The 26,200-nt window shown below is 41.1% G+C and overlaps 1 protein-coding gene across 1 annotated transcript in view; it reads right to left on the reverse strand.

Annotated features, from left to right (window-relative positions):
* Positions 1-7,320: 7,320 nt before the first annotated feature.
* BFSP1 (beaded filament structural protein 1) overlaps positions 7,321-26,200 on the reverse strand; it is a gene marked incomplete at its 3' end in the record, with an annotated part of 46,374 nt that continues 27,494 nt past the window's right edge. Inside the window, exons 6-8 of the mRNA XM_033095174.1 lie at positions 11,236-11,456; positions 9,260-9,345; positions 7,321-8,273 (exon numbers count right to left, since the gene is read on the reverse strand). Coding sequence (XP_032951065.1) covers positions 7,321-8,273; positions 9,260-9,345; positions 11,236-11,456 — 1,260 coding nt within the window. The remainder of the gene's footprint in view (positions 8,274-9,259; positions 9,346-11,235; positions 11,457-26,200) is intronic.

Raw genomic sequence — 26,200 nt, forward strand, 5'->3', positions numbered from 1 at the left:
AATATTTACATATTATATTTATCATAGTTCATTGTAAAAACAATTTACAATTTTGTCCAATGATACAATACTTATATCCAATTGATAAAATCTTAAAGAGAGCCTAGGACTTAAAACAGATATTGAAAGGTGTAAGGTCTAAAGTCTGATCTTGTGACAAAGTGAGACACTGCTTTTCGATATTTAAGTTCAAAGATTGATTTCCAAAAGATTAAATTAAAAAACTGATCATTCTTATAGAGTTACTACTATATGTCATTGTTACTGTCACTTATAAATTAATTAAGAGTGGTTTTCGTGTGATCAATGCCTTCACAGGTTGGAGTGATCACATGAAAACCACATACTACAAAACCTTGAGGAAACATAGCCAAGCATTTTATGTTTAGAAAGAGAAATGCTGAGTTAGGGGGACTGATACTCTCACAGACAGGGTAAGTTCTTGGATGCAAACGGCCTAATTTGATAGAAGTTTCTAAAAATCAAAATGCCAAGATTAGAGACATTAGTTGTGGAAGAGAATAAGGAGTTTTAAAAACTCTGGGTGTTTGAAATAACATCAGCATAGAATATGTCCTGAGCCAAAGAAGATGAGTTGGTTTTAGCCAGCTGGATGGTTCTCTGTCTGCAAAGAAGGAATAAGTCAACTGAAAAGGTGGGGAAGAGAGCCGCCACTCAACTCATGAGCACTGAGGAAAATGGAGGGGCAGAAACAAAGGTTGGCAGACAGTATCCGTGCAGGGAAACAGCATAGTTGGTGTAAAGGGTACTTCCACTCTCTGAAGAGCTGAAGTCTGTTGAGGACACAGCCCAATGCACTAGGGAAGCCATCCCCAGACAAGTACCTAGAAACACCATCCTCATACCACTGGTCTAATTCCATGTCCAGCCACAGCCTCCTGATGCTTTATTCAGCCTCCCAAGGACATTAACCCCAGGAAATGGGGTAATTAGCATAAGGGATACCAGCCCCAGGATCTCTAGAAAAGATAGTTCCTCTCTTTGCATCACAAATTAATCAACTAGTACCTGAGTTCTTCCACTAGTCTCTTGTACACTTAGTTGCCAAAAGTCCCATCCCCTGAGTTTGAAAATCTCTGGTTGAATTTGGCTTTGGATTTATAAGAGACAGGGAATCAAAGTCTGACCTTGGAGGCAAATTCTCCAAGCCAACCTGCCAGCTTCATTTTTCTCTTAGAACTTAGATGAGACTCACAGTTTGTGAACCTGGGGACAGGATGAACTGACCACGAGAAATTTACTCAGCACAAAGAGATGAAAACGCTGTCTTACTAAATTCCTAGTGGTCAGTCCTGTGTGGTCTGGAGTGAGGTGGGGAGGATGAGCAATCTCAGCCCACAGAGTTTTAGGTGCCAAAATAGCCCAAAGAGTCTGGGAATTCCTCATACCTAATGTTAACTGTCACCGATTCCCACGATGGAAGCTTCAGTCCAACCCATCCTCACCATCCCAGCATGGGGTGTCCCCCCTCATAGCACCCTCAAAGATATCCCGTAGCACACAACAGGACACCCCATGGGCTACTCCGAGCTGGACAGAAAGCAGAAGCTGCAACCTGTCCTTTTCTCTTTTGGCCCCATGTTCTGGAGTTGCAGACCAACCACAGGTGACAGGTAAGTCACCTGGTAAGCTCCAGGTCATACAGATACAAGCATGCGGGTAAAGGGGCAAGTGTGATGGTGAGGGGACCAGCACAGTGAGGTTATTAACCAGGGATGTATCTGCAGGTAGAATATACATCTGAACTCAAAAACCCTGTTTCTTTGAATAAAACATAAGTCAATGTGGCTTTTTTGTGACATTTATTTGCTTTTATCCAAGCATGAGAAATTGGAGTCAAGCATTTGTACTGATTTAATCAAGGTACCTGAATGTTGTTCTTTAGCATCAGTGTGCCAAATGCCATATGAGTTTTGAGGTGACTTCACTCACCAGCAACATCCCAACTACAAACCTATAATACAAAGATTTTAGGGTAAACTTGATTATAATGGTGGCTTAAAGATCATTTCTTATAAGCTTCAAGTCAGAGAGACCTCAGTAGTATTTTCCAAGATGAAAGGGGAAGGAAGAAACAAGTAAAGATGCCAGATTAGAAATGTCTTCTGTTATGTAAATTGAATTTTATATTAGACCCTGTTGATATATGCCCTACATCAGGGACCAGCACACGATACAGCCCAGGAACCCAATTCAGCACACTGCCTGTTTCTGTATATACAGTTGTATCGGAAACAATCGTGCCTATTTGCTTTTGTGGCTGTGGAGAAGTTATAACAGAGACTGTACAGCCTGTAATCTGGCCCTTTATAGAAAACGTTTGCCAACTTCTGCCCTATCTTCTTGGCCCACTCCCGAGGTCACCTGCAGAGTTTCATGCATGCCAAGGGTGCTCTGTCTTTCTGCCAGAGGTGTTCTCGGGCTGCAGAGATGCACCAGACCTGGTGTGCAACAGGCAGAAGTGCCAGGGGATCAACACTCCAGGGTCACCCCCACCTGAGGGAGAATGGAAGCCTGTGCAGAGATCCTGGCTTCCTAGCCTCCTGTTGGGACAATTTGAAGATGTTCTGCCAGGTCTCTTCAGGGGTCACCAGTGGGATGGAGCCCCAGGTTCCCACAGCAGTGGTGGTAGTTAATGCTGCCTGTGTTGGTGCCTTCCTGTCTCATGCCCCCTCCTTCACCAGTCAGGAATATTAACAAAGAATTGAATATAAAGCCCCATAAACTGAGTAGTATAAAGAAATATTACCTACTTAATTAGAAAGGCAAAAGAAAACACACAAGTTAGACAAAGCAATCTAACGTGTGCCCAAGTCAGGGGCTCACTGGGAATGTGCTGGGCTCCTGGGGAGGGGCACCACCTGCCCCCCTCGCCCTCCATCCTCAGACGTGGAGTGTAAGCACACGTGACAGGAGCCAGAAGACCCAGACATTTGTGGAGGGGCATCAGCTGGCTGGTGCAGGCATCTCTGAGGAGATTGTCATGAGGCTGCTCTTGCAAATGTTGGAAAAACTGAAAACTGGATCCAGCTGCTGCTACCAGGATGAAGAAGGGCTGCTGGGAAGATGAAGATAGACGAGAAGGAGCAGATCCCTTCCTCTCCTTCAGCCTTTCATTCTTCCCCTACCAGGGAGACACTGGCAAAGCAGGAATGAGGTAGCATGTTCCAGCCCCTGCACCAGAAAGGTAGGCATGGAGCTAAGAGGTGGGTGCTTATTAAGGGCACCTTGAGTTGCTGTGATCACCGTTCTAATAAACCTCCTGCACCCAAGACCTTGTTTAGGGTCTACTTGGGGGCAAACCAACTTACTTCAAACCTCCTTAAGTTCTCTGTTGGGATCTCTGGTTGCAAGCAACAGAAAGCAATGCCAACTAATGAAACCAAACAAGCAGCATGTCCAAAGCATGTGGAGTAGCTCTCAACACTGAAGGAAAGCCTGGAGAAACAGCCTAAACTGCCTAGAAAAGGGACAGAGACTGGAACAAGAGAGGGGACAGGGATACGCAGCAGAAACCAGTGGTGATCACAACAGAACTCCCCTATCATGGGGCCAGCTCCAGCACTTTCTGTCTTGGTTCCCCTGGATTCAGATTTCCAATTCCAATGATGGGTCTCATCTGGGATGCTTGCCCACCCCCCAGCCAGAGAAAGGCAGGATATCTTGACGACCTGATCGGGCCTGTACCCAGTGTAGGAGGAGCAGCTCCTCAATACAACCTCAGGGCTGCCATCTGAGGAATGGGGGAGGGGAGGTGGTACTGGGCAGATGCCAACCAGCTTCCTTAGGTTGGGTCCTCCCAGAAGCTGACTCTCAGACAAGGAGTTGAGGTTGTTTATTTGAAAGGAAGTATCTTTATATAGGGGAGCAGGAAAGTGAGATAGAGAAGGAAGGAGACCGATTCAAGGCACACTGCTGGGGGGCTTTCTTCATAGGCATCTGGGGCTCAGACCTACAGGGGACTGTGCAGAACATGCCTCAGAGTTACCCCCCACCTGCCCCTTTTGTGGACCAGTCACATTCTTAAGACCACAGAGGCCCCAAAGGCAGAGAGTCACGTGTGTTTGGTGTGAGAAGACTGAGTGTGTAGGCATGAACCAGAATAGCGAGGGTCAGAGGATCTGGGGGTTCAGCACTCAGGGAGTGTCATGCAGGGTCTCAGCTCCCACTCCCCGCACAAGAACTCCCCGCACGTGAAGCCACCCACGGACAAAAAGGAACACCCATAGATAGGGGAGTCATACCACTATATTCTCACTGGCAGCTGGGTTGGAGACACAGGAAGCAGGAGCCACACGATCCGCAATCTGCCGTCCACTTCTCTGCCAACCAACCAACCCCCAGTGTAACCACAGCAGCCACACCAGTGGCCAACCGGTTACAGCCAACGGCTACCCATCACCTTAGCCAGCACCCCTCCACGTGAGGCCGAGAGCCCGGAAACCGCTCCCCAGGACTCCTTCCCCACAGGGAGGCTGATACAACAGCAGTCACCGGTCACCGACTCAGATGCCTGGAGAATGGAGGGGTGGAGAGCGGACACGCAGCTTCTTTATGGGGAGGCAGCTTTGAAAGAGGAGGCCAGAGGCCCTCTGGTATAACAGTCAGGACCAGCCACCGGCACCACCAGCATTTTAGGTATCTCAGGGCCTGTCAAAGCTCCAGCATCTCATCACTGATGCTATTGGAAGGCCTGCGCTGAACCCCTATGTTTCTTAAGAAGAAATACTTTTTATAAAACTAAAATGCTTGCTTTCACAGACCTTCGGGGAAGGAAAAGCCAGGAAATTAACCCTTTCTACCACTCTCCTGGGGAAAACAGAAACAAGCAGTGAAAGTGGAGAGTTTCAGCATCCAAGAAAATGAGCAAGTGGAGCTCTGGGGATGAACAAAAAGCCCAACTAGACGCCAACATGTCTACTGCAGGCAGCCCATTTCACACTGGGAGGCTGTCTTTCAGATGGAAATGAGGCTGCCAGCAAATGGTGCTTATCCAGTCCCTGCCTCCATCCTTGACCTCACCTCCTTCCATTGTCCCCCTGCAATCCCCTTTATTTCTCTTCCTTGAAGAGGCTAAATCCATTCCTGCCCCAGGGCCTTTGCACTTGCATTTCCTTCTGCTTGAAATGCTCTCCCATCAGATCTATACATGACTGTTATTGAAATTACATGTTACCTCATCCCCGGGTCTTACCTCACCACCCAATCCAAAGTACACCCCCAGTCACTCTTACATGTCGCCCTGTTGGTTTCCTTCATAGTATTGTCTCTATCTAATTTTCTCCTATTTGATCATCAGCTTGCTTGTACATTTTATTCCACCAGAATGTCACGTCTGTGAGGGCAGAACCACATCTGATCGTGTCTGCTCTTCTCCATGCCCAGAACCATGCCTGGCATAGAACAGGCCCCCAATCCATTTTTAATGATTGAGTGAATATAATACAAAAATGACTTTTTCTTCCAAAAAAATACCCATCTTTTTTAAATAAGAATATTACTGAACATGTAGTCCAAAAAATAAAAAGACTTCAAGGGGAAAACAAAAAGGTTTGCAGTGGCTGTCATGTTGAATATAATATATACATTGGCCCAAATTCCTAGTATATTCTGGGCTCCAGCTAATGGTTTCCATCATTCTCTCTTAAGCTATTAAATTATAAATATTTCAAAACTGTGCAATGGAGTGGTTTCTCCATTCATCTTTTGGAGAGAACAACAAAAGCATATTTCTTTCGTGAAATCAAAACCTCAGATGAATTCAAGACAAGTTTTTTTAAAGCTCTAAATATAAAGGAAAGGTGGCTCCATTTAGTATTCTTTCTATTTTCCATAACAAAGAAGTAAGAGAATGTAATTTGTGACTTAGTCAATTTTCTCCAATAACGTATCATTGTGTTGCCGGATGCTTTTGTTTAGGCAGATGCAATAATCCATTTAAGCATATTTACTCAGTGCCTTTCATGTGTTTTGGAGCATCTACAACGGGGAAGGTGTACTTTCTTCATCAGTATATATAAAAAATATTTTTGTACTGTTAGCAGAAAAATAGATGCCTAGAGGAAAAATAAAAATTTCTGTAAAGATTCTGGTTTGAAATAATTTCTATTTCCTAAGATGTGACACAGTAAGTTCATGTGTGTGTGTGTGTGCACAAGATAGCATGCACAGACATGTATAATACAGCATTCAAAATTATGGTAATTAAGAAATCTGAAAATTCTCTCCTTATCAGCATAACACACTGTCTGACACATAGTACATGCTCAATAAATGCTTGTCGGACTTAACTAACTCCTAAACAAGCAACTATGCAGTGACATTTGATTTTGCTTTTTGAAATTTGACCTAGAATTCTGAGTGTGAAAATTTGAAGGAGCTCTGAAAAAAAGGACATTTGGTACAATGCTATGGCGAATGGCATTGGTGCCCATTTACATTCCCATGACCCTTACCATTTCCATGTATTTCCACGCCTGATGTGCAAATGCCAGCACCTGTACTACTTCACCTGAGCGCTTTCTCTGCCCCCAAAATTAACACCCTGGGAGCAGCCCTTGACACTGGCTAACAGAAGCTGGTGGATGAACACCCTGCTCCCTCGCCTCTCGGGCAGGGTAACTCTGTGGCACGTGTTCAGCCTATCTCGGATAGTCTCTGGTGGCGGGGGAGGGCAGAGGGATTGAGCTCCAGCTGCCCACAGTGCTAGCAGACCTGGTCGGACACACCCTTTAATGGCTGCCTTGCTGTCTCTCTCTCCCTATCTACTGCCTTACTGGTGCTTCGTGAGACACATCCCTACGAAACTATATTCAAATCCTCAATTCAGGATCAGCGTCTGGGGGGGCCCCCAAACTAAGACAGGTACCTTGAATCATTTTACTTAAAACACTACTCAACGTGAGCATGTACTTGTGCTTGAAATGCACTGAACATGAGCCAATGCTATCAACCAGCATTTTCTGTGTGAAATCCAGACATTCTCTGAGTCTCTAACAAGTGTCTCAATGAACCATGATGAACCATGTCTGTTTCCTAAACGGTTTGGTGGCCATTTGCAGAATGGCCCGTCCTGAATGGGGCTGATCTACCTACATTCCCAAGGCCCCTGCTAATTAGACAAACGATATGCAGGCAAAGAAAACTTTTTAATTAAGGCTTCATTGTCAATGCCAGTTGGGCCAACTATGATCTAATTCAAACAGGAACTCTCACTCTTTATTATTTGTTCTCCAACAAAGCAGAGAGACATTTCTCAGAGGCCCAGAGACATTTCTCCCAAGGAGCCTACACATTTTGAGAACCCTTTTCTCCCTGTTTCTTCTTGTTTGCCTTTGTCTTTCCAATCATGGTCTCCACAATTATAGCAGTTTCTTCATACATCTGAATGCTCTCAGTTGAAAACTTCTCAATGGATTCCATCACTTCCACCTTCTCATATGCCAAAGTCCTGGGAGGGTTTCTCTCTAGCAGGCTGCCTTTTCTAGCCCTCTGCCCCTCAGATCCACCCTGATTGGTCCCAGGCCTTTCGAGTGGGGGTGCATACGGTCCATCTGAACAAGGTGTGACCACGACACAGGGCCTCCTGGGCCCTTCATCCTCCTTCTGGCCATTATGCTTTTCCCCGGGACCTGTCAGTTCTTTGGTGTTTATCTCATTCTCCTTGTTTGCAGTATGCTGATTCAGTGGGTGCCCATCTTCTCTCCCCTGTAGACCCCCCTGGCCATTCTCCAGAGGGGGTTGGGGCTGCTCAGGAGAGGGCTCCACAGGGCTGTCACGATGCAGAGAGTCATCCTCAATGGAAACAACCACTCTTCCCCTGGCCGGGATGGACAAGGAACAAAACCCAGGGTCCACATAACTGGCATCCCCCAAGACAAGCACATACCGCCCTTTGGTGTAGAGGTCAGCTGGCGGCTCAGGCTCCTTGGGGCTTCTTACTCTCTCCTTGACCATCTTGCAGAGTTTCTCAAAGGCTTTGCTTATCTGCCCTCCATCTGGTACATCCTCTGGAGCCACTTCTGGGGTAGGGGGACTTGCTTCTTCATCCCCTGATTCAAATTTTAATTCACCTTCCTCTTTAACTACCACCTGCACTGGCTTTGTGACTTCTAGACCTTTCAGTGGAGTGTCTTCCAGATTTTCATCTGCTTTGTCTTTAGCTATAATCTCCTTTTTCCTTGGAATGTTCTTGGGGAGGCCTTTTTGTCTTGTTTTTGCTGTTGTTATATCCTGCACAGCTCTGGAGAGATCTTAAAAAATAAAATAAAATAAAAAATAAATGGGCAATAAATCAAATATAATTGTTAATGAAAGAGGGAAAAAAATGTATTCATTGAAAACTACGCTACCTGTCTTAGAGACTAATGCCTAGCACTTGGCTGGGTTTGCTATTTATAGGGCAATGCAACAGGGAAAGAGGCCTGAAACTGTATCCAAGGCCCACGTTGAGGTCCCAGCTCTGCCACCAATTGTGCATCTTTGCACAATACAAGTCACTTGACCCCTCTGGGTTTGCAGAGGGGAGGAAAGACACTGCTTATTCTGACACTCACAGTTCCCATCCCCCTGGGTGCAACTTACATGATTCTATTGCAATAATACTTGGTGGGAGCAACAGTTCCGTCCCACCCCAACCCCCTGCTGAGCTCATGGTGGCTACTTGGATAGACTAGATGATGGAAACTCATCCCACAAGGTCATTCCCTCCTTGGACTTCCCAAAAGGAGAGATGGCAGAGCTCTGACATGTTCAGAATGGCTTCAGGCACGGGAATCGTAACAATCCACAGTTGCTCCCTTGTTCCACATGCATCCCAAGCTAAATAAAATGATCGCCCCTGATCAGCATCCGTTTCCTCCTGGGTAAAAGGGGAAGTGATGCTATTAAATTCAGAACTAACAGAAGCCTCCTGTTCCTAAGGCCAAATTTATTTCTTCACACTAGCTAAAAGGAAAACTAAAAAGTTTAAGAAAACATACAAAATCTAACCCTGCATCACCCAGGAGGTTTTTCTGCTTCACTCACATGGTGATTTTTTTTTTAAACTTTTTCATCCCAAAAGTCTCAATCCCCTCTCTCTGTTAATCAGAGGACTAAGACAGACAAGCCCCTTAATTTTTTTTCCATTTTTTTTCATTAAAGTTTATTGGGTGACAACTTTTTTTTTTTTTAATTAAAATTTTTTCCATTTTTTTGAGGACAGAAAACAGCAGAAGCCGGGTTTGAGGAGCATTACCTTTCCCGCTGGATCGAGGGCTGAAAGAGGCTCCATGCCATGGGGTGAACAGAGTAACAGGAGTTTCAGTGAAGGTGGAGCTCAGCCTGGCAGAAAGAATCAGAAAGAGTTGGTCACCATCTTTAATTCATCAAGCCAAACAGATGGTTGGGGGATAACAGTCACCCTCCAATTACGAGCAAAAATGAGAAAAGCTTTCTCTAGATCAAACTGCTCATGAACCACATATATATTTACACATTGGATGAGGATGTAAAGGGCATAATCATTTCTTTGAGCTCAAGTCATAAACTGTGAAACATACTTATAGAAAAATTGTAAAGTGGTGATTGCTTAATGTCAAAATGCCACTTCTCTGTTGAACAGGGTTTTTGTATTGTTTTTTAATAAAAGAGTGGCCAGCCCAAACTGAGGTACTGAGGGCAACTAGGATATGATATCTCCAACTTGTTTTTTAAAAATAATATGCATTATATATAAGTAGAGAGAGAAAAAAGATAAAGCAATTTAGACAAAATGTAAATAGCTGGTGAATCTGAGTAAACAGCATTCAGTAGTTCCTTGTTCTATGCTTGCAACATTTCTATCAATTTGAAATCAGTGTATTAAAATGAGAAGTTATACACAAACCAATGGAAGAGGAATCCAGTTACCTTTCCGTGAAGCCCTGCCTCCAAAACAAAAATTTTCACAAGAACATTTCATGCCAGTTCTAGACGTATTTTTGCTAATGTGCGCAAAAGCATTCACTGTGACAAATATGTAATTTGGAATTATGCATGATACATTGACCATAACTAGAGGAGAAAAAAAGAAAATTTTGCTTTTCCTGTCAAACATTCAAATACTTGCAGCCAAGATAGAACACCCAGTGGAAAAGACAGAACTGCTCCTTGTGGGGTACTTCTGGGTGCTCCTTTTTAAATTCAATCTAAACATAAAACATTAGCAAGAATGAATCGAAGAATCACAACTTAATAAAGAATCAGAGTCCTTACACGAGGTGGCTGTCTCCACTCTGCTGTCTGATAATAATTACAGATATGGATACCCACATAGCCATAGACATAGGCGATTCGATGTAGGTGTCGATACCAATAATGCAGCTATAGGTACAGATGCACATGTACATGATGTAGGTATAGGTGTAGGTGTAGAAGTAGATATTGCAGATGTAGGCTATGTATGGGTGGAGGTGGAGGTGTAGGTGTAGATGACATAGATGTAGACATGACTAACATAGGTGTAAATGTAGATAATATAGATGAAGATGTACATAATGTAGTTGTAGGTGTAGAGGTACATGTAGGTGTAGATAATGTGATTGTAGATGACATAGATGCAGATGATGTAGGTATAGGTGTAGATGATACAGACAATGTAAATGCAGGCATAGATGTACACGTACAGGTACATGATATAGATACACATGTAGGTGTAAGTGTAGACAGAGATGATGCAGGTGTAGGTAAAGGTATAGATGTAGATGAAGAGCTGGAGATAGAGATAGAGATAGAGATAAGGCAGCAGCAGTAACAACACCAACACCTTGGAGCACTGGTCCAGTACCAGGTACTGCACAGGGCACCTCACCTGCAGCATCTCATTAAATACTCCTGATCTTCCTATCTGCTGAGACAGTTATGTCCCCAGGGACTGGTGGAGCAAAAAGTAGCCTTGAAGCCTTTTCCAATCGCCAAACTCAAAACTTCAAACATTCCCACCATCACCCCCATTGCCATTCCCCTCTTCCCTGCCAAATCTCCTCCATAGCACGTTATAGGTCATACTCCCTCTGTTACAAATTCATTCACCATTTGTCTCCCTCACTAGTATTCAAGCTCCATGAGTGTTTCATTCCCTGCCACATCTCACTGCCTAAAACTGGCACACGGGAGGTCAAAGATTTGTGGAATAAGTAAGTGAGCAGCATGGAGATAGAGGCACTTTCTCAGCTGTGCCCTCTGTGACCACACCTATTGCCTTCATTCTCTATGATCCGATGATACCGGTCCAGTTCGTTCTTTAGGGCTTGCTGGGCGACCACCAGCTGCCGACAATCATAGGAAGACTTCTCCAGGCTCCTCTCAGTCTCTTCAATCTCCTTCCGCAGGGTTTCAATCTGTTCATTGTAGAGCTGAATCTCATCATCATCACACTCGTTGGCGTCTTTAATAGCTTGCTCCAGGGTTGCTGTCTGTGGGTAAAGACACAGCTGTAAGAAAACCTATTGTACCCTCTCCCTTAAGACCCACACTTGCAGAGAAAATCTGGACTCAGCATGTCAAGTTTTGTTTTGTTTGTGTTTCTGTCAGCAATGGAATCACTTTTGAATCCTTAACCTATAGAGGAATGTGAAAACTGAGCTCCTTCTTCTTATACTTGCATCAGCACCCTCTGAAATCAGCCTTTGACAGAACCCCCCAAAGGCAGTCTGAAGATGACAACCCCACAAAATAAAAAGAAGACTGCTGTCCATGGGATAAAATGTACAATTCAAATAAAGTATACTCTTCACACATTAATGAGTTAGCATAAATCTGATAGCCAAAAAATAAGTGAAAATAATACATACTAAATAGATGAGATGCTATTTTTACTGAAATAATTCAGGGGGAAGAGTTTCCTTGTTCTCATTTAATAATTATGGTGCTCTAATTTTTCTCCTGATTTCTGACCCGTAACTACATATACGTTTTGGTAACTAAAATGTGCGTGTGTTATGTGTATGCATGCGTGTGCACATTTGTGTATACATAAAATAACTTCAAGCAAACACTATTTATTATTAATTCAGGAGAAGTAAAAATTAGGGTGGGAAAATAGAAAGAGGTGGCCTCATATTCACTTTAAGACCTTCTGCAGTGCACAAAGAGCCATAAGTATACTTATTTGCAAGCTTAGTATTTGTAGTCATGACTCTTTTACAATCTCATTTTCCCAAGTAGAAAAGAATCCAACATGCATTATCTGTCCTCAAAAACAAATAAAACAAACAAACAGCACTAGAACAGCACTTCTCAAACTGCAGTGTGCATTCCTTCAAACCCTCTGAGGATGTTGTTAAGCTACAGATCCTGACTCAGTAGGTATGGCGTGGGGCCAGAGATTCTGCATTTATAACCATCTCCCACATGATGGCGCTAGTCTCTGGACCACACTGAATCACCAGGGGCTAGAGGGGTATCTAAATTCAACTTCGTGTATGTCCAGTACAGGGAATTCCATTCAAACAGATAAATATGTATTTGGACAATCTAGAGGATGATTAGTCCCATGAAAGCTCGATTCTTCACTTTATATACAGATGTGGCCTGGAACTAGTGAAGCTCCCTTAGTGATGGTATTTGAAAACTGACCTTACAGGAATGTATCTGTTGCATCAGGAAGGAAGGAAGAGAAGAAGGGAGGAAGAGAGGGAAGGGAGGGGAAGAGGGAGCAGTGAGGAGAGAGGAGCGAGGGACTGAAGGAAGGAGGGAAGGAAGGAAGCTAAGAGGGAAGCAAGAAAGGAGGGAGGGAAAGAGGTAGGAAAGAAGGGAGAGAGGAAGAGAGGGAGGATGGGTACATGCACTATACACTTTGGGAAGATGTCTACCGGGTTTCCCCGAAAATAAGACCTACCCTGAAAATAACCCCAGTTAAGATCGTCAGCCAGACGGACGCATTTAGCCCATTATGATGAAGATGACATGACTGAATTTGAATAAATGTAGATTGTTGTACATGAAAAAATAAGACATCCCCTGAAAATATGCCCCAATGCATCTTTTGGAGCAAAAATTAATATAAGACCCAGTCATATTTTGGGGGAAATACGGTATAAGACCCGGTCTTATTTTCGGGAAACATGGTACCAGCCCATGTCATCCCCTTTTCTGATGATTGTGCCATCTCATTCAGAGAAGGGATCCAGCAGTGGTGTGACCCCACTCTCCTGATCAGAGCCATAGAAACAGGGCTGGGCCTAACTCAGGCTTCCTCTCCTGGGAATTTGGAAAAGGATCTCAGAAATAGCAATGAGTTGGGGGTAGCTTCATATAAACTTGGGGTCTGAGGCTGCCATTTGGGAGTCGCAATCTTTTATAATGTGCATGGAGAAGCTGAGAAAGGCAATTATTCAGAGAAGCAGAGAAATGAAGCTGAAGGGCAAAGACAAACAGAGGTGAGAGTGCCTGTGAGAAGAGAAGACAATGATAAAGTGAGCTGCTGCCTCAGATCCTGGTTCCTACCACACACCCTGCTCTCAGATTTCATCAACTGCCTTCTATATTCTGCTCCTTTAGTGGGGGGGGAAAGGAGAGATGTCATAAAAATGGCAGCCAGAGGTGAGGCTCTTGAAATCTCCCCTGGAATTTACAACAAATTGAACAACTATATTTCCACAAAGGACTCCCTGCACAGCAGACAGGAAAGACTAAAAGACGCGCAATTGAATCATCTAAAGGTGGACAAATTGGGCAAGTGAGGGAGGAGGAAAGGGGGAAGTGCGGAGACACGGGCTGCGTGGGTGCAGAACACAGACCAGAGGTCAGAGCTCTGAGCTCCCTGCATTCCAGAGCTACCACAGTCATCAGAGAGGGAAGAATTCAAACTGCTAGTGCTCTGCTTATGGCCCACAGTCACAACTGAGAGATCAGCAAATAACACTGCTAAACCCAATGCTCACGTCAGAGACCTCAACCTCGGAGCAAAGACTGAGGGAAGAAGGATGAAAATGGCAGTTTAAGCCCTCACTGCCAGAGGACAGAAGTCATAGGCACAGAGCCTAGCTGCCCCCTCCCCACCCTTCCAGAGCTCGCCCCATCCCCACCTTCCCAGTGCTAGAAGTGGAAAGGTAGCAGAGTCAGATCAAAAGAACAGAACATTTGCAGTTCTGAGAACTGCAGCCCGCAGCCACGGACTCACACAGCCCAACTAGTTCCAGCGAAGGGGAGGGAGCCTTCGGTGCAGGACTGGCTGTGCTAGTGGTTGCTGCCATTGCTCTGGGCCACCTCTCACAACCTACCCCGCCCCTGTCCCCACCTATCTAGGTGGATTCCTGCAGGAGTAAACAGAGCCACTGAAACACACAGGCTCTGAAACTGGTGCAGGAAGAGCGTTGGAACTTCAGAAGCTCTCCACATCCCCCCAACAGAGGCAGTGTCCTATGACCTAGGCAACCTGCTAACAAAAGCCAGCCTTCTAGGGAATCGCCCCATTGGTGAGAAGCCGGAACAATGCAGAGAAAATATAACACTACAGCATGAGAGAGAGAAAAAAGGCTACAGTCAGAGAGAAAATAAAACATTCTGCCAGCACCTACTGGACACAAAGAAAGACCTCTTCCTATCAACCTGTTGCAGAACCCACTCCTGTAGATGTCTAGGAAGAGAAATAATAATCCATTAATTGCCATGAATAACCAAGAGAGCTCAGGAAGAAAATGAAAAGTCTCCAGAAAATGAACTTAAAGACATGGAAATATGTGACTTAAATGATAGAGAATTCAATCATTCTCTATCTCATTCTCAGTCTTCTGAGAAGACTCAATGAGATGCAAGAAAACACAGACAGGCAGTTTAATGAACTCAAAAACACAATCAAAGAACAAAAAGAACATTTTACCAAAGAGACTGAAATTTTATAAAAGAACCAAATAGAATTTCTGGAGATTAAGAACTTAATAAAAGAAATGAAGAATGAAATAGCCAGCTTAGTTAGTAGAGTTGGCCAGATGGAAGAAAGAATCAGTGACATCGAAGATAGAAATCTGGAAATCATACTAATGGAAGAAGAGAGAGACTTGAGACTTAAAAGACATGAAAGAACTCTACAAGAATTTTCTGACTCCATCAGAAAGAGCAATATAAGAATAATGGGCATACCAGAAGGAGAAGAAAGGGAGAAGGGAACAGACAGTATATTCAAACAAATAGTCGATGAGAACTTCCCCAACATATGGAAAGAACTGGATCTTCAAATTCAAGAAGGAAATAGAACACCTAATTACCTCAATCCCAACAGGCCTTCTCCGAGGCACATTGTATTGAAGCTGTCAAAAATTAACGACAAAGAAAGAATCCTCAAGGCAGCCAAGGAAAAGAAGACGGTAACCTGCAAAGGAAAGCTCATTAGATTATCATCAGATTTTTCAGCAGAAACTCTATAGGCCAGAAGGGAGTGGAATAAAATATTCAAACTATTGAAATAAAGAAATTATGAGCCAAGAATAATATATCCAGCAAAGATATCCTTTAGATATGAAAGAGGAATAAAGACCTTTCCAGACATACAGAAGTTGAAGGAATTTTCTAACACACAACCTGCACTAGAAATACTGAAGGAGGGAAGAAATACTGAAGGAGGGTATTCGACCTAAAAAAAAATCAAAAGATTACAAAACCATGAGTAGTATTACGAACAGATAGAAGCAGGAAATGGCAACCCCTACCAAAAATAGGACACTATACACTTAAACATAACATACAGGGTAAAGAAGGGGCAAAAAAACCCTTAAAAAAGAAAAAAGACAACTTGCTACTGCAGCGCAGAACTCAACTCACAGCATAAATAGGGATAATTTATGATAATGAAACATAAAAGAGGTGAGAGTAAAGGTCTGAACCAGCACAAGGGAATGGAGAAAGTAAGCATGCTGAAGAAAATGGAATACTCTAAATGTGAAACTTTCTTTTACATAAACTTATTGATAACCACTCAAAAAAAATCCAGAACTTAAATATATAACATAAAAAAAGAAGAAATAGAGATAAAAATCATAGAATAACACCACACTGAAATAACAGACAGCAACAAAAAAGCAAAGAAACAATGCAGACACCATCATACCAGAAAAACAGAGATAGAATGATAGGAAATTCTCATATATCAATAATCACCCTAAATGTAAATGGACTGAACTCACCAATAAAAAAGCACAGACTAGCAGATTGGATCAAAAAATTAAACCCAACCATATGCTACCTCCAACAGACACATCTCAGCTATAAGGACAAATATAGACTCAAAGTGAAGGGGTGGAAACTGACACTCCAAGAAAATGGTATTCAGAGAAAATCAGGTGTAGCCATACTGATGTCACAAACAGACTTCAGGATAAAAACGGTAACAAGATACAGGATGGACATTTCATAATGATGAAGGGTGTTATATAATAAGACATAACTGTCATCAATATTTATGCCCCCAATCAGGCAGCACTGAAATATACCAAGCAACTACTAACAGAACTAAAGGGAGAAATTGACCAAAACTCAATTATACTATGGGACCTAAATACATCATTGACAACTATGGTTAGATCATCCAAACAGAAAATAACAAATGAAATAGCAGGCCTAAATGACATGTTAGATGAAATGGACATAACTGACATTTATAGAGCACTTCATCCTAAAACATCAGACTATACATTTTTTTCTAGTGTACATGGAACATTCTCAAGGATAGACCATATATTGGGACATAAAATCAGCCTCAGCAAATTCAAGAAGATTGTAATCATACCAAGCATATTCTCTGATCACAAGGCTTTGAAATTGGATATCAACTGCAAAAAGAAAGCAGGAAAAACCACAAATACATGGAGATTTAACAACATACTTTTAAAGAACAACCGGGTCAAAGAAGAAATTAGAGATCAAAAGATACATAGAAACAAATGACAATGAAAATACATCCTACCAAAATTTTTGGGATGCAGCGAAAGCAGTTTTAAGAAGGAAATTTATATCATTACAGGCCTATCTCAAGAAACAAGAAAAATCCCAAATAAATAACCTCACATTACACCTTAAAGAACTAGAGAAAGAAGAACAAATGAAACCCAAGGTCAGCAGAAGAAAGGAAATAATAAAAATCAGAGCAGAACTAAATGAAATAGAGAACAAAAAGACAATAGAAAAAATTAATGTGACAAAGAGCTGGTTCTTTGAAAAGAATAATAAAATTGACAAACCCTTGGCTAGACTCACTAAGATGAAAAGAGAGAAGACACTCATAAAATCAGAAATGAAAAAGGGGAAGTTATCACGGACACCACAGAAATACAAAGGCTCATCCAAGAATACTATGAAGGACTATATGCCACCAAATTCAATAACCTAGAAAAAATGGCCAAGGTCTTAGAAACATATAGCCTTCCTAGTCTGAACCATGAAGAAACGGAAAATCTAAACAGACCGATCACCAGTAACGAAATTGAATCAGTCATCCAAAATCTTCCCAAAAGCAAAAGTCTGGGACCAGATGGCTTCACTAGTGAATTCTACCAAATCTTCAAAGAGGATCTAATACCAATCCTGCTCAAACTCTTACAAAAAATTGAAGAAAAGACAGTACTCCCTAACTCATTTTATGAGGACAACATTACCCTGATACCAAAACCTGGTAAGGACAACACTAAAAAGAAAACTACAGACCAATATCTCTGATGAATACAGATGCAAAAATCCTAAACAAAATTCTAGCAAATCGAATGCAACAATGCATTAAAAAGATTATTCATCACGACCAAGTGGGGTTCATCCCAGGGGCACAAGGAGGGTTCAACATATGCAAATCCATCAATGTGATACATCATATAAACAAAATAAAGGACAAAAATCATATGATTATATCAATTGGTGCAGAAAAAGCATTTGACAAGATACAACATCCATTTATGATTAAAACACTTAATAAAATAGAAGGAAAATACCTTAACATAATAAAGGCCATATATGAAAGCAACCATGAGAAAAAAGAACAATGCTGGAGGTATCACACTCCCTGACTTTAGCTTGTACTACAGGGCTACAATAATCAAATTGTATGGTATTGGCAGAAATATAGACACAGATACCAATGGAATAGAATTGAGAACCCAGGAAAAAAAAACTACATAAATATGGACAGATAATTGTCTACAAAGGAGCCAAAAACACACAATTTAGAAAAGGCAGCCTTTTCAGTAAAAGGTGCTGGGAGAATTGGAAAGCTACGTGCAAAAGAATGAAACAAGACTGCTATCTATCACTGTGTACCAAAATTAACTCAAAATGGATCAAAGACTTAAACATAAGACCTGAAATAATAAACTGCATAGAAGAAAACATAGGTACTATACTTATGGACCTTGGGTTCAAAGAGCATTTTATGAATTTGACCCTAAAGGCAAGGGAAATAAAAGCTAAAATAAATAAATGGGACTATATCAAACTAAAAAGCTTCTGTACAGCAAAAGAAACAATCAACAAAATAAAGAGGCAACCAACCGAATGGGAGAACATTTTTGCAAACAACACCTCCGATAAGGGGCTAATATTCAAAATATATAAGGAACTCATACAACTCAACAACAACAACAACAAAAAAAATCCAATTAAAAAATGGGCAGAGGATCTGAATAGACATTTCTCCAAAGAAGACATACAAGTGGCCAATAGACAAATGAAAAAATGTTCACTATCACTAATCATCATAGAAATGCAAATAAAAACCACAATGAGATACCACCTCACCCCAGTTAGAATGGCTATCATCAACAAGACAAATAATAACAAGTGCTGAAGAAGCTGTGGAGAAAAAGGGACCCTCATACACTGTTGGCAGGAATGCAGATTGGTGTAGCCACTATGGAAGACAGTGTGGAGGTTCCTCAAAAATTAAGAATAGAATTACCATATGACCCAGCAATCGCTCTCTTGGGTATCTACCCAAAAAATCTGAAAACATTTATCTGTAAAGATATATGTGCTCCAATGTTCATTGCAGCTTTATTTACAGTGGCCAAAACATGGAAACAACCAAAGTTGTCCTTTGATAGATGATTGGATAAAGAAGTTGTAGTATATACACACAATGGAATACTGTTCTGCCATAAGAAAAGATGAAATAGTACCATTTGCGACAACATGGATGGATCCTAAGATTATTATGCTGAGCGAAGTAAGTCAGACAAAAATGTCAAGAACTATATGATTTCACTGATATGTGGTATATGAAAGTGAAAACAACAAAAGAACAAGACAAACAAATGAAGAAACAAAAACTCATAGACACAGACAATAGTTTAGTGGTTACCAGAGGGTGGAGGTGGGGGTAGATGAGGGTTAAGGGGGTCAAACACAATGTGATATATAGATGATGTATTACAAAATTGTACACTTGAAACCTATATAACTTTACTAACAATTGTCACTCCAATAAACTTTAATTTAAATAAATAGTTATCTGGCAGTAGTTTCCAGCAGACTCTACCCAGCCAACCCTCCTCTTACTTTAATAAATCTTCTCTATTTCTATCTCACTCATGAATTTTTTCACAGCCTGCGAGCAAGCGGACACAACATTTGGTGGCTTTTATGTGGAGCAGCTCTCTTCTCTCTGAGGCCTACTCTCAAATGTGTGGTACAGTTGGCAGCAGTAGCTCATCCAGTGCAAATCCACACATGCTAGTAGGTCTCTTTCCTCTCCCTTCCATGAGTCTCTCACAGATCCCCTGTGGGTTAGGCAGGAACTGAAGGTTCCTGGCTGGGGCTACTGTCCAGTGGGACCGAAAGCCTGACCTACTATCCAACAGGGATTCCCAAGGCGGAATGGTGTAAGACTCCCATTTACTCTCTCATGCTCCCTATCTCCTCTACTTTCGCCTTTTACTGGAATGTTCTGGGGAAGCACCTCCTGCGACTTGCCGAAGTGCCAGTCAGAAGTCATAGGAATGGCGCCAGTGAGGTGGGCTTCCTGAGTTCTCCTCTGGAACTTACCACAAATTGAACATCTATAACCCATGAAAGAATTCACTGCTCATCACACTGAACAGCTAAGAAACTCACATGAGGATTACCTGAAGGGCCCAGCCCGAGAGGCACAAGATTCAACACACCCAGAGGCCAACTCCAGACCAAACCAGAGTATTACTGGGTTTTGTCTTACAAGTGATACACCCAGAGGGAATTCTCTACAAGCACAAGGGCCTCATCTGAGGGATCAACCCTCACACCGCAGCTCATCCATTGTGGGCATAACCAATTCTCACAACTAGTCAGCCTAGGAGTCAATCCCACCTACTGACAAGCCAAAAGCAATTAAAGCTCAACTTTAACAGTAGAATACACACAACACAAGGGTCACCTCTGGAGCACATGCATAGGAGAATAGGGAAGTGGTGCAATTCAAATATAAAGGACACATACTACATAAGACCACCCAGCAAAGACTGAAAACCCTAGGGAATATACCTAATACATCGAAGCAAACACAGAGAGTCAGCCAGAATGGGGAAACAAAGAAACATGTCCCAAATAAAAGAACCAAAGAAATCTCCAAAATTGGAACTAAATGAAGTAGAGACAACCTATCAGAGACAGAGTTTAGAACCCTGATGATAAAAATGTTTAAGGAGCTTAGTGACAACATAAAGAAGGATAGAGAAATCATAAAGAACAACCAGTTAGAACTAAAGAATACAATAACTGAAATAAAGAACACACTTGAAGGAATTACCAACAGGTTAGATAAGGCAGAGGGCCAAATCAGAGATTTAGAAGACAAGTTGGCAGAGATCACCCAAGTGGAACAACAAAAAGAAAAAAGAAGGAAAAACAATGAAAATGGTTTAAGAGACCAGTGGGAAAACATCAAGCACAATAACATGCGTACCATAGGAATACCAGAAGGAGAAAAGAGGCAATACCAGACTATCTGGAGTAGAAATACTTATATCTGACAAACTAGACTGTAAAATGAAGACTACATTAAAAGACAAAGATGGGCACTACATAAGAATAAAGGGATCGATCCAACAAGAGGACCTAACCCTAATAAACATCTATGCACCCAACATAGGAGCACCTAAATATATAAAACAGATATTGACTGACATAAAGACAGAGATCAACAGTAACACTATCATAGTAGGGGACTTCAACACACCACTGACAACAAGGGTCAGGTCCTCCAAACAGAAAATCAATATAGAAACAGCAGCCCTAAATGACATTGGTCCAGTTGGATTTAATCGATATTTTTAGAGCATTTCACCCCAACGTTGCAGAATATACGTTCTTCTCTAGTGTACATGGTACCTTTTCAAAGATAGATCACATGTTAGGCCACAAAACAAGTCTCAGTAAGTCTAAGAAAATTGAAATCATATCAAGTGTCTTCTCTGACCACAATGCTATGAAATTAGAAATCAATCACACACAAAAAAACTGGAAGACACACAAATACATGGAGGCTGAATAACATGTTACTAAATAATGAATGGGTCAACAATGAGATCAAGGAAGAAATCAAAAGATACCTCAAGACAAACAAAAATGAAAACACAATGACCCAAAATCTATGGGACGCAGCGAAAGCAGTCCTAAGAGGGAAATTCATAGCAATGCAGGACTACCTGAAGAAACAAGAAAAATCGCAAATCAACAGTTTATCCTTACACTTAAGGGATCTGGAAAAAGAACAGCAAAATAAGCCTAAAGGGAGTAGAAGGAAGGAGATAATAAAAATCAGAGCAGAAATAAATGAAATAGAGACCAAAACAAAAAAACAATACCAAAGATCAATAAAGCTAAGAGATGGCTTTTTGAGAAAATAAACAAAATCAACAAACCTTTAGCCAGACTCATCAAAAAAAAGAGAGAGAGGGCCCAAAGTAATAAAATCAGAAATGAAAGAGTAGAAGTGACAACAGACACCACAGAAATACAAAACATTTTAAGAAATTACTAGGAGCAATTATACCCTGACAAATTAGACAATATGGAAGAAATGGATAACTTTCTAGAAGCATACAACCTTCCAAGGCTAACTCAAGAAGAAACAGAAAACCTGAATAGACAGATTACTACCAGGGAAATTGAATCAGTAACCAACAAGCTCCCAACAAACAAAATCCCTGGACCAGATGGCTTTAAAGGTGAATTTTACAAAACTTTCAAAAAAGAATTATCATCTATTCTCCTCAAGCTCTTCCAAAAAATCCAGAAGGAGGGAAGTCTCCCAAACTCTTTTAACGACGCCACTATCACCCTGATCCCAAAATCAGACAAAGACATTACAAAAAAAGAAAGCTACAGGCTGATATCCCTAATGAATATAGATGCAAAAACCCTCAACAAAATATTACCGAAGAGAATTCTGCAATACATTAAAAAGATCATACACCATGAGCAAGTGGGATTCATCTCTGTATGCAACGTTGGTTCAATATCCACAAATCAATTAATGTGATATACCACATTAACAAAATGAAAAATAAAAATCACCTGATCATATCAATAGATGCAGAAAAAGCATTTGACAAAATCCAGCAGCCATCTATGGTAAAAACTCTTAAGAAAGTGCAAATAGAGGGACCATATCTCAACATAATAAAGGCCATATATGATAAACCCACAGCTGACATCATACTGAATGAAGAAAAGCCAGAACCATTCCCCTTAAGGTAAGGAACAAGGCAAGGTTGCCCACTTTCTCAACTTTTAGTCAACATAGTTCTGGAAGTTCTAGCCACAGCAATCAGACAAGAAAAAGAAATAAAAAGCATCCATATTGGTAGGGAGGAAGTAAAATTGTCATTATATGCAGATGACATGATACTATATATAGAGAACTCTAAACACTCCACCAAGAAACTATTAGAGCTGATAAATGAATTTAGTAAAGTAGCAGGATACAAAATTAATATTCAGAAATCAGTTGCATTTGTATATACCAGTAATAAAATATCAGAAGGGGAAATTAAGAAAACAATCCCATTTACAATTGCTTCAAAGACTATAAAATACCTGGGAATAAATTTAACCAAAGAAGTGAAAGATATGTACTCAGAAAATTATAAGACACTGAAGAGAGAAATTAAAGAAGATACAAATAGATAGAAACACATACCATGTTCATGGATAGGAAGAATTAATATAGATAAAATGTCCATATTGCCTAAGGTAATATACATATTCAACGCAATTCCCGTCAAACTACCAAGGACATTTTTCACAGAAACAGAACATATAACCCTAAAATTTATATGGAACCATAAAAGACCCCGGATAGCCTTAGCAATCTTGAGAAATAAGAACAAAGTGGGAGGTATAATGATACCTGACATCAAATTATACTACAAGGCTACAGTAATCAAAACAGCATGGTACTGGCATAAGAACAGACACATAGATCAATGGAACAGAATAGAGAGCCCAGAAATAAATCCATGCCTATATGGTCATTTAATCTACGACAATGGAAGCAAGAATTTACGGTGGGGTAAAGACAGTCTATTCAATAAATGGTGCTGGAAAACCTGGACAGATACATGCAAAAAAAATGAAGCTGGACCACCTCCTTACACCATATACAAGAATAAATTTAAAATGGCTTAAAGACTTAAATGTAAGATCTGAAACCATAAAATACCTAGAAGAAAATATAGGAAGAAACTTTACAGACATTAATCGGAGTATGATTTTTACTGATATATCCCCTTGGGCAAGGGAAACATGTGGGATTACATCAAACTAAAAAGTTTTTTCACAGCAAAGGAAACCATCAATAAAACAAAAAGGGATCCTACTGAATGTGAAAATATATTTGCCAATGATATATCCAATAGGGGCTAATATCCAAAATTTACAAAACACTCACTCAACTCAACTCCAAAAAAACAAACAACCCAATTAAAAAATGGGCAGAGGACATGAAGAGACATTTTTCTAAACAGGACATACAGATAGCAAACAGACATATGAAGAAATGCTCAACCTCACTAACCATCAGAGAAATGCAAATAAAAACCACAATGAGATACCACCTCACCCCAGTCAAAATGGCTATTATCAATAAATCAACAAACAACAAGTGCTGGCGAGGATGTGGAGAAAAGGGAACCCTTGTGCACTGTTGGTGGGATTGCAGACTGGTGCAGCCACTATGGAAAACAGTGGTATGGAGGTATCTCAAAAATCTGAAAAATGGAACTACCCTATGATCCAGCAATTTCACTCCTAGGTATCTATCCGAAGAAATCCAAAACTCTAATTCCAAAAAATGTATGCACCCCTATGTTTATTGCAGCACTATACACAATAGCCAAGACATGGGAACAACTGAAATGCCCATCAGTAGACAACTGGATTAAGAAACTGTGGTACATTTATACAATGCAGTATTTTGCAGCCATAAAGAAGAAAGAAATCTTACCATTTGCAACAATATGGATGGACCTAGAGAACATTATGCTAAGTGAAATAAGTCAGACAGAGAAAGACAAATATCATATGATCTCACTTATATGTGGAATCTAAAAAATAGAATAAATGAACAAACTAATCAGAAACAGTCTCAGAGACATAGAGGAAAAACTGAGGGTTGCTAGGTGAGGGGGGGAGGGGATGAGGGGGAAGGTGAGGGGATTAGAAAGCACAGTCGGTAACCACAAGATTGCCCCGGGATACGAAAGTCAGTTTGGGGAATATGATCTACAATGTTGTAAAGATTTTGTAGGGTGTCTGATGGACATCTGCCTTATTAGGGAGACCACCTCAGGGATGATGTAGGTGCCTGACCACTGCAGTGTACACCTGAAGCTGAATAATAATGAATGATAATGAATGTCACATATACATATGGTCACAGGAAGTGGAGCACAGCATAAGGAATAGAGACAGTGGAAATGTAACGACTGCTTACGATGTCAGAAGGGTAGTAGATTGGGGGAGGGGAGTTATCACTTTGTGAGGGGTATAAATGTCTAACTATTACATTGTTTTGTACACCTGAAACTAATAATAATTTAAAAAAACTAGTTATTTTTATGGTGGAGGAACCTGACTGACAGCACCTTAACCAAGTGATCCAAGTCACATCACCAGCACGAAGCTCCCTGATAAGATGCAGTGAGAACTCATCACTTGTGTGGTGCTCCTGCCACAAATGCATAGCCTCAATCTAATCCTGAGAAAACATCAGGGAAGCCCAGATGGAGGGATATTGCACAAAATAACTGGCCATCAAGGTCATGAAAGATAAAGAAAGACAGGAACTGTCCCAGATTGGAAGAGACTAAGGAGACACGACGCCTAAAAGCAAGTAGGATGCAGGACCAGAAAAAATGTTAGTGGGCTAATGAGTGAAATTTTAATCAAGTCTATTACTAGGATAGTGCCATCATTAACCTTTTGGTTTTCATCATTATACTGTGGTTATTAGTTATTAGTTATTAGTTGTGAACATTTGGGGAAGCTGAGTGAAGAGTATGTGGGAAACCTCTGGGCTATTTTTGCAACTTTTTAGCAGTCTAAAATTATTTCAAAATAAAACCAAAGAGTGTCCTTTCTGCTTAAGCTAGTTTGATCAGGTTTCCCTTCTCACAAAAGAAAAAAAAAATCTCCATTTAAACAGTTACCTGTAATGTCAAATACAGAGGTACACCCATTAATTCCTGGTGTGCAGCCCCGTATTCTTACCCACACCAGTGTTCATACATACTAGGAAATGTTTCCAAGAAATAGGAATTGAAAAGGCTCTAATCTTAGAGACAAGAAGCCATCCAGGAATGGATGAATCCCAAAGTCAGACTCTCCTTTTCGGAGCAGTCCCGAGAACTAAGCCTGCAGGATACTGGCTGGCATGGCTGGGGTCCAGAGCAGAGGCCAGCGATCCCAGTGTCAACAGGCTGCAGGGAGGCTGTGAAAGATAAACATAACTGCCTTGTATAAAAGCTTAGCTTTCTCCCTTGTGTATAGGAAAGAGCTGGTGCCCACAGCACCCAGAGTTTAAAAGTATGAATATTTCACAAATTTCAAGGGGAAAAAAAAGAGATGGAGGGGAACCTATAGGTTAAAAGAAACCTAAGAGCCACATAAACAATTTATAATGTGTGGACCTTATTTGGATCCCAATTCAAACTTTAAAGAAATTATGGAAAAGACAACACCGTCTGATGCCATTTATATGACA

Source organism: Rhinolophus ferrumequinum, chromosome 23 (assembly GCF_004115265.2).
Source record: "Rhinolophus ferrumequinum isolate MPI-CBG mRhiFer1 chromosome 23, mRhiFer1_v1.p, whole genome shotgun sequence".
Lineage (NCBI taxonomy): Eukaryota > Metazoa > Chordata > Mammalia > Chiroptera > Rhinolophidae > Rhinolophus > Rhinolophus ferrumequinum.